The sequence below is a fragment of the Candida jiufengensis genome (assembly GCF_024610255.1).
Source record: "Candida jiufengensis strain CBS 10846 chromosome Unknown scaffold1, whole genome shotgun sequence".
In the NCBI taxonomy this organism is placed as follows: Eukaryota; Fungi; Ascomycota; class Pichiomycetes; order Serinales; family Debaryomycetaceae; genus Lodderomyces; species Lodderomyces jiufengensis.
Window position 1 is genome coordinate 1,945,608 of NW_026261562.1, and position 13,181 is coordinate 1,958,788.

Below are 13,181 nucleotides of genomic sequence, written 5' to 3' on the forward strand. Positions count from 1 at the left end.
TTAATAATAATATTTAAGGTACAAAAATATAAAATATATCCGATCTAATAAATATCTACTATCAACAAAAAAATAAAAACTAGAAAATGAAAACAGATCGAAACAACTGGCATTAAATCCGATCCCAAGTTATTCAATTGAACAATTTTATATACATAAGTATAATCAAAAAGGTCTGGGAAAGACCAAATAGACACTGTCGAACCTATGCATAAAGTTTAGCTATTATATTTAATTTAAACCAATAAATAGAATATCATCTAATCATCTATTTAAAACTTTAAATTACAACTATGGAGAATCCAAAATCACCGTCTCCATCTTCATCACCTACACCACAGAAACAGCCGTTTGTTTTAAACTCAACTAATGCCCCGTCACAACCGCCAACAAGATCTAGAATTAGACATCAAAAGTTAAAGTACACATTTATAGGTTATGTTATTGTATTGATATTCCTAGCGATTACTCAATTTATTGGAGTTGGTTTTTTCACACTGGGATTTTTATTATCGAGAAACGTACTACCTAATATATCAACATGTGATAATAATGCTTGTATGGAACCTCCTCCAAAATTTGACAAAGCAATTGTTTTAGTCATAGATGCATTAAGATTTGATTTTGTAATACCCGTGGAGAATTCTACAAAAAATTATCATAATAATTTTCCAATAATATATGATTTAGCTCAGAAGGATAATGGGTTTTTATTAAAATTTATAGCTGATCCACCAACCACTACCTTACAAAGATTAAAGGGTTTGACCACGGGTTCATTGCCAACAATTATAGATGCAGGATCTAATTTTAATGGAGATGCAATAGATGAAGATAATTGGTTATTACAATTACACAAATTAAATAAAACAATAGCATTTATGGGTGACGATACTTGGACTGCTTTATTCAGTGAGTATATTCACCCAGATTTTCATTTCCCTTATGATTCATTAAACGTTTGGGATTTACATACCGTTGATAACGGAGTTATAGAACATTTATTCCCATTATTGGAAAATCAAACTCTGTGGGATATTTTAATTGGACATTTTTTAGGAGTTGATCATGTAGGTCACAGATACGGTCCAGATCATTATTCAATGAAAGAAAAATTAAACCAAATGAATGAAGTTATAGAGAAAGTAGTTTCAAATTTACAAGATGATACTTTGTTAATTATAATGGGAGATCATGGAATGGATTATACTGGAAATCATGGAGGTGACGCACCTGACGAATTAGAAAGTACATTATGTATGTATTCTAAAAATAAAAAATTCTATAAAAAACTGGCTGATAATTACGATATTTCTGACAAAGGTTTAAATTATAGGGAAGTTAATCAAATTGACTTAGTTCCTACTATTTCATTATTGTTAGGATTGCCTATACCTTTCAACAATTTAGGATTTCCAATTGATGAAGCACTTGGTAATGTTAAGGATATTTTGTCAGCTAGTACTAAAGCAATAGAACAAATTAAAAGATTTAGAGATCTTACACCTAATTTAGCGGACACATTAATAGATCAATATAATGCATTATTTGAAAAATCACTGTTATCGAATTGGGATTTAATTCAAGAAATGAAGAATTATCAATTTGAGTCATTGGAACAATGTAAATCTTTATGGGCTAGATTTGATTTAAGATTTATTGGGATCGGGATTGGTATATTGTTTTTATCATTGACATTTATGGTCACTTATGCAAGATCTATTCCAGCTGTAAGAGTTTCAACAATGTCATTTGAGTTTATTGGTTCAGTGGTTGCAATGTCAATAATGGGAGTTGTATTAAGTTTTTCAATTTATATTGTTTTGAAACCAGGTGATTTTACTTTAAATATTTGTTTATTCATAGGTGCAGCTTTAGGTATGGTTATTGGATTTTGGGCACCTATAATGGATAGATTTAGTGTCGGATTTTTGTGGAATCAAACCATTGATTTTTTCATGTTTAATTTTAATAGTTGGTCATTTATGGGAATTATATTTGTTGCATTCCACTGTTTAATGTTTGCGTCTAACTCATACGTTGTCTGGGAAGATAAGATGATTTCATTCTTTCTTGTCTCCTTTGGTGTATGTTGCGTATACGCTATATCAATTAAAACAAATATTTCAAAAGAAGAGAAAATATTAGGTGTAAGTCATGCTGTCACATTTCTCATTTTGACAAGATTATCTTCAATGATAAATGCTTGTAGAGAAGAACAAAGACCATATTGTACCACCACATTCACAACTTCTTGGTGGTCAATAATAATTTTACATTCAATTGCATATTTATTACCAGCATCAATCAAATCATTTTATGTATTATCAGATTCTTATTATTCAGCTGCTCCTTTATGGATTGGTACAGGTTTGAAATTTTTACTATTTATGAATGCAATATATTGGACTTTTGAATATATTTCGACAAATGAATATTTTAAAACTGCTCATATGATCATTGGTCCTCCATTAATTAAATCTTTAAAATTAGCTATTGCAAGATTAGTATTATTTATTACATTAGTGTTAGCAAATTTCAGCTGGTCAAGAGGTCCACTATGTGTTAAATTGGAAATTGAAAGACAAGATATTGATTTATCTGATTCTAGTGATGAAATAGGAAGTCAAGAATCCGCCACTATTTTGGGCTATGGAAATGTTTATGGATCATCATACTTTTTATTAGTACTTAACTTCACTATTGCTATAATGTTGACTACAAAACCATTAGGTGCAATATCAATAAGTTTTTTAATCATTCAGATTTTGTCATTACTAGAGATCATTGATTTATTGAAAATACGAAAGAATCTCATATCTCCAATCATATTTGGATTATTGGGTTTTCAACATTTCTTTAGCACAGGTCATCAAGCAACATTACCTTCAATTCAATGGGAATTAGGTTTCATGACAACAGAAACTATTTTGTTCCCTTTCACTCATTTAAATATAGTTTTAAATACGTTTGGACCATTTTTTATCATTGCATTATCAGTTCCATTAATAACAATATGGAAAGTATTACCTTCATCAAAACCAATCACTGTATTATCACAAATCATTACAAATATAACAACATTGATTACCTATTTTTTGTTCACTGGATTAAGTTCATTAATATTTGCAGCACATTTTAGAAGACATTTAATGGTTTGGAAAATTTTTGCTCCAAGATTTATGTTAAGTGGTATGTTAATAATATTAATAAATTTATGTAGCATAATTGTAACATTATGGGGTTCGGGCAAGATTTTGAAACAAGTTAATAGAATATTTGGTAAATAGTCATTTAGATATAGAGAATGATTTTATTTATTATAAAATTGAAACGTAGTCTGTACTAGTATAAATTGTTAGACCAAATTTCGTATTATCTCGCACAAGATCGTTAAAAATAATACGTTTATCAAATTGAAAAATTGAATTTGATTTGCAGCAATTATTTTAAAAGACTATACTACATCAAAATACTCATAAAGTAACATAATCTTTGTACATGTTATTTAAGATTATACAAAATCATCTATATTTGTTTATTTACCTACTATGCATTTCAAATGTTAACGCAAAATCACCTTTCAATTCTTCATTTACACCAGAACATTTAAGATACCTAAAAAACGAAACAAAGTATTTATTTAAGCATGCATGGAACTCGTATATGGAATTTGGTTTTCCTTATGATGAAGTTCGTCCTTTGACCTGTGAACCTTATGGACCAGATTATAAAGACTATATGAATACAGTTAGGAACGATGCTATGGCTAATATATCACTGACAGTTTTAGATAATTTGGATACTTTAATAATAATGGAGCAATGGGATGATCTAGACTATGTTTTGAGGTATTTGAAATGTAAACAAAAGGATTTTTTCAATAAAGATTCAATTGTACAAGTATTTGAGACTACTATTCGATTTTTAGGTGGTCTTATGAGTGCTCATTTGATATTAACTGATGTTAAATTTAAAACTACTACTAGTCCGAAATTTACTAAAATAAAGGATGAATATGACGGATTTTTGTTGGATATGGCTTATGATTTAGGTTTAAGATTAATTCCATCTTATAGAACTTCAACCAATGTACCAGTCCCACGTATCAACCTAGCCAATGGATTGAAAAATGTTCCACCTGTTTTACAAAAAGATGCATGTACATCTGGTGTCACTACGCCAGTATTAGAATTTACCTTACTTTCAAAACTAACTGGAGATTATCAATTTGAATATTATTCACAATTGTCTTTTTGGAAATTATGGTCTTCAAAACTGTCGCTAAATTTAATGCCAATGACAATTGATCCCGCGTCAAATCAATGGAAAGATTCGATTACTGGAATAGGTGCTTCTATTGATTCATTTTATGAGTATGCTGCTAAAGCCTCAATCATATTTGATGACAAATACATGTGGTCTGTATTCAAGGCATCTTATCAAGCTTTATTAACTCATCTGGCTCAAGGGGGTGATGGAGCTATGATTTTTCCTAATGTAGGTACCGAAGATGGTGTGGTATTTAGCGATTGGATTGATTCGTTAGGTGCATTTTGGTCAGGTTTACAAGTTTTGACTGGACAATTATCAGATGCGATAAAGACTCATGTTGTTTATTTGAAAATCTGGGATTATTTTGATCTGATACCTGAAAGATGGATCTACGCTCATCACAACAAGAAGAATAAAAAAAAAATTTACAGAGCTGAAGATTCTATTGAATTAGAATGGTATCCCTTACGACCTGAATTTATTGAGAGTAGTTATTACCTTTACCGTGCAACAAAAGATCCAATGTATTTACAAATTGGTGAAAGAGTCTTGAATTTATTTCAAGACAAATTTAAAGCACCTTGTGGATTCAGTGGTATTCAAGACATAAAAACTGGTAAGAAACAAAATAGAATGGAAACTTTTGTTATGGGTGAAACATTGAAATATTTGTATTTATTGTTTGATACGAATGACGAAGTATTTTTGCATAGTCCAGCGATGAATTCTAAGAACTGGGTGTTTTCAACTGAAGCCCATCCATTATGGTTTCACAAAGGATTAGCTGATGAGAATTATAATTTTGGTGCTCAAAATTTGAGTGCTTTGACTAATGATAAATTTAAGTATACACCAGCAGTTGTGAAAAACATAACTGTATCATCACCTTACATGTTCAATATTCCAGATGAAAATGATGCCATTCAACATATAGGTAAAAAAGACCCATTTTCTGGTCGTTTTGATATTTGTGAATTAAATCCACTCAAGAAATCATCCAAATCTTTACTACAATCAAGTTATTACGATTGGCCCTATCTATTCAATTCTGACTATTCATTTTCCAAGTCATTAAAAAAACCACTGCATATTAATAAGTCAAACCTTGATGGTAGCTATATTGAATTGACTAGAGACTTTTTTGACAAGTTCACAACATTTAACACTTCACTAACTTGTCCTAGAACTTATAATACTCAGATATACGAGATATTCTGGGGTGATATAAAATCATGTGGGAATACTGAAATTTCCCAAATTATATATAAGAGACCAAATACCACAGAGTCCATCATCCTAGAAGACGATTTGTGGGTACCAAGTTTACAAGGTTTGAGAATAATATTTGAAGAATTAGTTGCTGGTTCAATTGATTCAAGAAATGAGGTAATAACCAATGAGTATATTTCATTAATACAAAGTGACGATGATGAAGATGCAAACATGTATAAAAAGAAAGATTCCGTTTTAAGAATTAAAAAGATTAATGGGGTTTCTTTAAGATATGGTTCCCTAGTTTGGACCTTACCTTTTGTACCAAACGCCAATGATAATGGTGAAGTTAGAGTTACGAGCGAAGGAAGAGTCGTGATTCAAGGTAAAGTTATAGAGAATTTGGTGGTTTGGTATGGTTAGCATAATCAAGGTTAATAGACACATAGCTTTCATAGACAAAAACTTTTATTTAATTAATAGACTTGTACATTTTTTATAAAAGGTAATTGTCTCTATTGATTTTAAAAGTGTTGCAACAAAATAATTAAAATCGCGATAATTTGTATTCCAATATTAAGTGCAAAAAATTTAGAATTACAACAACACATTTTTAGTCAATACTATTTGAATTAAATAATGAGTTACGACCCTATTCACGACACATATACGCCATCAAAACCGGCTGCTGAATTAAATTCAGTGCCTCAATTATCACCACAAAATATACAACCAAATAAGTCTGATATACGATCTGGTCCATTATCAATATCAAACTTAGTATCGGATGATCAAATAAACAATAATGATATTCAACAACCTACAAACAACTTCAACAATCATTCAAATAAAATACTACCTTCAATTACCAAAATTCAGTCAGTCGCGAATTTGATAGATACTCCAACACCACAACCAGAAGATCATGACAATGATGAAGATTATGACGAGACAGATGTAAATTCAACAGTAATGGGTGACGATGACGATTATATTGCACCACATACTCCACATACTAAAAAGAAATCATCTTCATCCAAAAAGAAAAAGAAAGGTAACATCGCAAATTCAAAATTGTCATTGAAGAAACAAGATGGTGAACCATTTTGGAGAAAAGATATTCAATATGATATGTTAACTGCATTGTTTGATGATGAACATGCTGTATTTACAAATTCCTTTGAGTTCTCAACAGTTGAAGGTGCAAACAATAATCCTAAAATTACCTTTGCTGAATTATATATTAGAACATTAGCTGAATCAAATAAAAGTTCAAAAGTTCTTAAAGAAAAATTATTGAAAGATATTGATTTAGCAAAAGCTGTTTGCAAAGTGTGTGTGTTGGTAAATTCAGGTAGAATGAATACTACAATCAATTTTGTACATGATATGAAGTCAACTTTAAGAACTTATCACTCAATTCCATCATTACAAACTGGACCAGAAGGTGGTACAGTAAAACAATTACAAGATACTCCAAGATTAAAATCAATCATAAAAGCAGTTTCTGATGGTGATAATAAACAAAGTCTACTCTCTGATCTTGTTGATAAACCATCAATTGTAAAACCAAATACTAATATTGTTCAGTTATTATTTTTATTAAGTAACGCTAACATTAATATACCATATTTAGATCAAGCTTCAGAGCTGTTACTAGATTTTTTTGTCAATACAACCATTAGTCCAAATAGTAGAGCTCAAAGATTATTGTGGTTGATTTATACCTATTTGGAAACAAACTTTAGCGAGGAGGAAATGTCTCAGAATCCGTTTGGTGGTCAAACAATACCTGAGGCTGTGAAAATTACTGAAGAACAAGAATTAAATTATGACATTGATCCTCAATATGAAATTGATTATGCTACAGAAATGCATCAGGCCAGAATGCAGTATTTAAGTGAGGATCATACAAATGATGTTGGTCATAGATCACATAAGGATATAAAACTGAGCTCAAGCAAAAAAAGAGATAATGAAGATAATCATGGGGATGAAAAGAAAGTAGACAAATCACAACCTAATAAAAAGAAACAAAAAACTTCATCAGTGGAACATGATGAGCCGGTATCAACTTCAACTTTATCATCAGTGTCATCCGAAGATATATTGAGTATAAGTTTAGGAGGTTCCATTGCTGATAAACAGATACATTTTCCAATTGAAGATGCACCAAAACTTTCTAAAAGATATAAAGCAGCAAAATTTGTTACAAACCAACCAATAGAAGAAGAATCAATAGGTTTTAAATGTGACTTGCTAGAACAATCTAATCCAATGGTTCAAGAGGTTAGAACATCATCTAAAGCAAGTACTGCATCGTTTAACAAAAAGATCACCATTTTAGGGAACTGGATTTATCGTTATTTCAAATATAAAAAATCAATTGGTAATAAATTGACAGGTTTAGAGTGGGAAGATATTAGATATGACATTATGAATGGACTTGAAAATTACATATATGAAAATTTTGGGAAATCTTTAAATCTTAACAAAGAGTTATTGCAAAACGAACTTATAAAAATTGAAGAAGGTGCGGAACCAAATTCATCCAATGATAATGATGTGTTTTTCAATTACCTATCAATGGGAGATTATGGTAGAATTAATGAAAAAAACTCATTTATGCTACAAATTACCAATTTTGCCAACGATTTTTTCATAAATAAATTAGAAAAAAATTTAGATGATGGTAAATTAATTTCAAGAAGTAAAATTTCATTTGACTTGGAAAATGAAGTAATACATGGTATATAGATTAGTTCGAGTTAGTAGTAATGAAAGATATAGTTATATCAGGTTTTTTTTTATTTTTGCAAATTGAAATCAAACTCTTATACCTCTAAAAAAGTTGAAATTATTTGGTAGCATGATTTGTTTCAATTATTATCTGAAAAATCAAATCAATATTCAATTCTTTGTACCACCATAAATTATATATCAATTCTAACATCACAACTCCATCAGTGAAGAATGGCTGTAATTACCGAGCCTGAACTAAAAACTGTGTGTAAATTATTTCATTTCTAATTTAGAGAAGATTATACTAACAAATCATAATTTATTTAGTATCTCGATAAGAAAGTATCAGTTCAATTGAATGGATCAAGAAAAGTAATTGGAATATTGCGGGGTTATGACGTACGTAATCGTATTAGAGTAATACATTGATGCATTTTATACTAACTTATGAAACTATTGGTAGATATTTTTGAATGTTACAGTATCAGATGCTTTAGAAGAAAAATCAAATGGCGAGAAATTAAACCTTGGTATAACGGTATGTACTTATGAATACAATCTTCAAACTTGGCTTATTACTAACTATTCGTGAACTAGGTAATTAGAGGAAATTCAATACTATCGGTTGAGGTATGTTGACTTCATATACTGAAATAATTTGAAATTGGTGTACTAACCTTTTATAATTTAGGCATTAGATAAAATATAGATTCTGCTCAATTTACAAGTATATATTTACTTCATAAATAAATAATGTAATGATGTATTATTGTGACTTTATAAATGTCTAACTATATTGTAATTAATATTGGAAAAATCTATGAACCATTTCAACTCCTCCAACTTGAAATCCACATTTCTCATAAAATCCAACATTATGATCCAGACAATCTAATATTACCTTATAACAACCAGATTCTTCAGCTAATTTACTTAAACTTTTTACCATATAATTACCCAACTTTTTACCCTGTTCTTCTTTTGCAACTGATATATCTTCAATATGACCAATTTTACCACATTCATGAATTAATTTTGATTCAAGCAATAGCATTCCGGTTGAAACTATAATTCCTTGATTATTCGTTATAACATGTGGTTGATAAATATGAGAATTTTGACTCCATTCCTCAAATAATTTTTTAAATTTTTCCTCTGATATCGTACCAACAGTTGTTAGCACTTTTAAAGTTTCTAGATATTTATTTGAATAATCTGTTGATTTTAATTTTCTAAAAGTATAACCTTCTGGTAATGATAAATTATTGGATTGTTCTTGAGTCATAAAGTCTGTGAAAGGTAATTTATTGTGTTGAGTGTGTAGGGGTGTTTTTCTTTATCTCTCTCAATGAGTTTTTATTCTATTGGTCTATATAAATTCTTGTAAAAGTTGTATTTGATATAATTGAATTATTTAAATTCAATTGAAAATCTAAATTCTATACTATTTAGTACTTGAAAATTGATCTATTAATAAAAAAAAAATTTAATTAAAGAAACAAAAAAATATAAACAAAACAAAAGAAAAAAAAAAAGTTCGTAAAAAAAAATGTCGGTTTCTTTTTAATTAAGTCAAAGGTTAAGAGATTACTTCTACATTAGATTAATAATTTAATTTCTTTACAAGATTATTAATATGAATATTTAATACCAATTCATTTGAATTAATATTATGTAAGCTAAGCATCTTAGCAAAAAATTAATTGATGAAATTAATATAAATTCTTCAAAGAAGTGTTGAAAAAATACTTTCATTATGAAAAGGTTTTAATTCCAAATTAAGAATTTATTTTTAAGTCCTGGCTGAATAATTATATTTTTAATATTTCATTAATAGCTAGCTACCAATCCCGAAATGTGATTTTTCAAATGTTCAAGAAGTTATTAATCAAAATTATGGTCACTTTAAATTGAATTTCTAGTACATCAATTTGTAATCAAAAATCATCTTAATTTATTATTATTCAAAAAAGTACATCATTTGTAATCAAAATAATCTTAGTTTGTTATTAATTCCAAACTCAGGCTCTTCAATTGTGTATATAAATAGGTGCCAAATCCATTCATTTTTCACTTTCACTTTTTTGCAAACTTAATTTCAAATACTTTACAATCTAATAAAAATCACTTAAAATGTCATTTACAACTCCGAATATAACTTATGAGGCATATGCTTACAAAAATGGTAATTATCCAATTGAGATAATTAATGAAACAATTGATCTAGTAAACTCACCTAATGGAGAATTTATTGCACCAAAAGGTAAGATTATAGTTAAAGTAAATTATGCTTCTTTAAATCCTATTGATACCAAATTATATGAGTTAAAACCTTCATTTATGAAATATATCAATGGCAAACAAGGGTTTGGAAAAGATTTCAGTGGTAAAGTTATTTCAATTGGTGATGAAACAAATACAGATGTAAAAGTTGGAGAATATATTCAAGGAATGTTGGGTCCATTAATTTCAAGTAAAGGTACAGTTGCTCAATATGTATTATTAGATCCAAAAGTTTCACCAATTACTACAGTACCAACAAATATCAATTTAGCTCAAGCTTCGTCTTGGCCATTAGTATTAGGTACAGCAATTGGTATGCTAAAAGGTTTACAGATTAAAGATTCTAAAATTGCAGTTTTAGGTGCTAGTACTTCAGTTGGACGTTATGTAGTTCAATTAGCTAGAATTGGAGGGGCTAAAGAAATAGTAACTACAAACTCGACAAGAAATAAAGATTTAATAACAAAATTAGGTGCAACTTCACAAATCGACTATACAAGATATCCAAATTTTTTAAAGAAGTTTTTAGATAGCGTCAAAGAGTCTGGAGAGTTTGATTATATTATTGATACTTATGGTGGTAATCAATTGTTTCCAGAAATCAATCACATATTAAAGAAAGGAGGTGTGTATAACACTATAGTTGGAGATTCAACAGGTCATGGATTGGATTTAATTTACGGAACAATGAAAACGGTAGGTAGAGTAATTTACTCCAAATTAGGTCTTCTAGGGTATGAATATAATTTTGCAGCTTTGAATATGATGGGGGGTTGGATAAATGATGCAAGAGATATGATTCAAGATGAAAAACTTCAAATTTTTGTTGATAGTATATACCCATTTGATCAATTAGACAAAGGTGTTGAAAGACTAGATAGTGGTAAAGCTAACGGTAAGGTTGTTATTGAAGTTTCAAAGGAGTAAAAAATTGTCAGGCTTTATCAGGGGACCAAGTTATATAGATGTATATATAGGGAATAGAACATTTTGAATTTATAAAATTGAAACTGTAATTCTTATTAAGCGGTATTAATCCTTAAGCTAAAACATGTGTTGCAAAAGTTTTGTGCAACCTGACACGACAATTATTTGTTCAGCCGTGTAAAGAATTTTTTAGTCTAAGCTCAAGTTTGAAGATGACTTTAGCTTTTAACACATAATTCACATTTATAAGCTAAGATTTTTTTTATTTCACAACTTTGATTAACTCAGGCACTTGCATTATTTCCGATGTCGATTAGTAAGCGTTCCTAGATTTTATATAACACTGAAACAAGAATTAAATGGAAAAATTTTTGCTATCCGCAATCTTACACAAAACTGTTATCGTAATAATTGAAATTTATCCGTTTATAAAATATATCAAATTTATTATTTAATAACAATCAATTTAAAGAAAAACTTTTTTTAAATTTAAGTTAAAAAGTTGTTTATTTTGCCATTCGAAAAGTCAATCATCGTCAAGTTCAAAATAATATATAAACTACTAAAATTTCTTGAAAAAAAAATTTGAGTTTTAAAAATTAAGAGTAATTATTATTAAAAGCAATACAAAATTATATTAACTATGGCTTTCACATCACCAACTATATCTTATAAAGCATACGCTTACAAGAATGGTAATTACCCAATTGAAATTATAGATGAAACAATTCATTTAGTCAAAGGACCAAATGGAGAATTTATTGCACCAAAAGGTAAAATATTATTAAAAATAAATTATGCTTCATTAAATCCAGTTGATTATAAATTATATCATATAAAACCATCATTTTTAAAATTTATTAATGATAAACAAGGATTTGGTAGAGATTTTAGTGGTCAAGTTATATCAATTGGTTCAAATACTAATACTGAAGTTAAAGTTGGAGATTTTGTTCAAGGTATATACACACCTATGTTAGATAAAGGATCTTGTGCACAATATCTTTTATTAGATCCAAAAAATTCTCCTATTACTACAAAACCAACAAATATTGATTTAGCTAAAGCTGCTTCATGGCCATTAGTTTTAGGTACTGCTATTGGATTATTAAAAAATTTACCATTAAAAAATAGTAAAATTGCTGTTTTGGGAGCATCAACTTCTGTTGGTAGATATGTTGTTCAATTAGCAAGAATTGGTGGTGCGAAAGAAATTATTACAACCAATAGTTCAAAAAATGAACAATTGATTAGCGAGTTAGGAGCAACTTCACAAATCGATTATAGAAAACATCCAAATTTCTTACCTCAATTTTTAGAAAGTGTCAAAGAGTCAGGTGAATTTGATTTTATTATCGATACTTTTGGAGGTGCACAATTATTTCCCGAAATAAATCATATCTTGAAAAAAGGAGGTGCTTATCATTCAATTGTTGGTGATGCACCAGGTCATGGATTTGCTGCATTAATTGGAAGTATTAAATCTATTACAAGACAATTACGCTCAAAATTAGGATTAATTGATTATAATTATCAAATTTCATTATTAGATAATATGGGTGGGTGGATTAATGGAGCAAGAGATTTAATTCAACAAGATAAATTAAGAATTTTTATTGATTCAGTATATCCTTTTGAAGAATTAAAACAAGCTATTGAAAAATTGGAAAGTGGTAAAGCTGATGGTAAGATTTTAATTGAAGTTGAAAAACCATTAGCATAATAGCTTAATCTAAAATTAT

At 28.8% G+C, this 13,181-nt stretch overlaps 6 protein-coding genes across 6 annotated transcripts; 5 read left to right on the forward strand and 1 right to left on the reverse strand. All coding sequences in view use genetic code 12, as the record gives it.

Moving 5' to 3' along the window:
- Window positions 1–293: 293 nt before the first annotated feature.
- On the forward strand, window positions 294–3,290 carry GPI13 (mannose-ethanolamine phosphotransferase; the record flags this gene model as incomplete). Its single annotated transcript, XM_051765317.1, has 1 exon — window positions 294–3,290. One exon carries the CDS (start codon window positions 294–296, stop codon window positions 3,288–3,290), a length of 2,997 nt encoding a protein of 998 aa, XP_051618642.1.
- A 211-nt stretch (window positions 3,291–3,501) lies between these two features.
- KGF54_004601 (alpha-1,2-mannosidase MNL1) lies at window positions 3,502–5,910 on the forward strand (the record flags this gene model as incomplete). Its single annotated transcript, XM_051765318.1, has 1 exon — window positions 3,502–5,910. One exon carries the CDS (start codon window positions 3,502–3,504, stop codon window positions 5,908–5,910), a length of 2,409 nt encoding a protein of 802 aa, XP_051618643.1.
- A 216-nt stretch (window positions 5,911–6,126) lies between these two features.
- KGF54_004602 (uncharacterized protein) lies at window positions 6,127–8,244 on the forward strand (the record flags this gene model as incomplete). The annotated part of the gene is made up of 1 exon (XM_051765319.1): window positions 6,127–8,244. One exon carries the CDS (start codon window positions 6,127–6,129, stop codon window positions 8,242–8,244), a length of 2,118 nt encoding a protein of 705 aa, XP_051618644.1.
- Window positions 8,245–9,031: 787 nt separating this feature from the next.
- On the reverse strand, window positions 9,032–9,514 carry GNA1 (glucosamine 6-phosphate N-acetyltransferase; the record flags this gene model as incomplete). Its single annotated transcript, XM_051765320.1, has 1 exon — window positions 9,032–9,514. The coding sequence occupies one exon, from the start codon at window positions 9,512–9,514 to the stop codon at window positions 9,032–9,034; it is 483 nt and encodes a 160-aa protein (XP_051618645.1).
- An 848-nt stretch (window positions 9,515–10,362) lies between these two features.
- On the forward strand, window positions 10,363–11,439 carry KGF54_004604 (YIM1; the record flags this gene model as incomplete). The annotated part of the gene is made up of 1 exon (XM_051765321.1): window positions 10,363–11,439. The coding sequence occupies one exon, from the start codon at window positions 10,363–10,365 to the stop codon at window positions 11,437–11,439; it is 1,077 nt and encodes a 358-aa protein (XP_051618646.1).
- Window positions 11,440–12,082: 643 nt separating this feature from the next.
- Window positions 12,083–13,162, forward strand: KGF54_004605 (uncharacterized protein; the record flags this gene model as incomplete). The annotated part of the gene is made up of 1 exon (XM_051765322.1): window positions 12,083–13,162. The coding sequence occupies one exon, from the start codon at window positions 12,083–12,085 to the stop codon at window positions 13,160–13,162; it is 1,080 nt and encodes a 359-aa protein (XP_051618647.1).
- Between the last annotated feature and the right edge of the window lie 19 nt (window positions 13,163–13,181).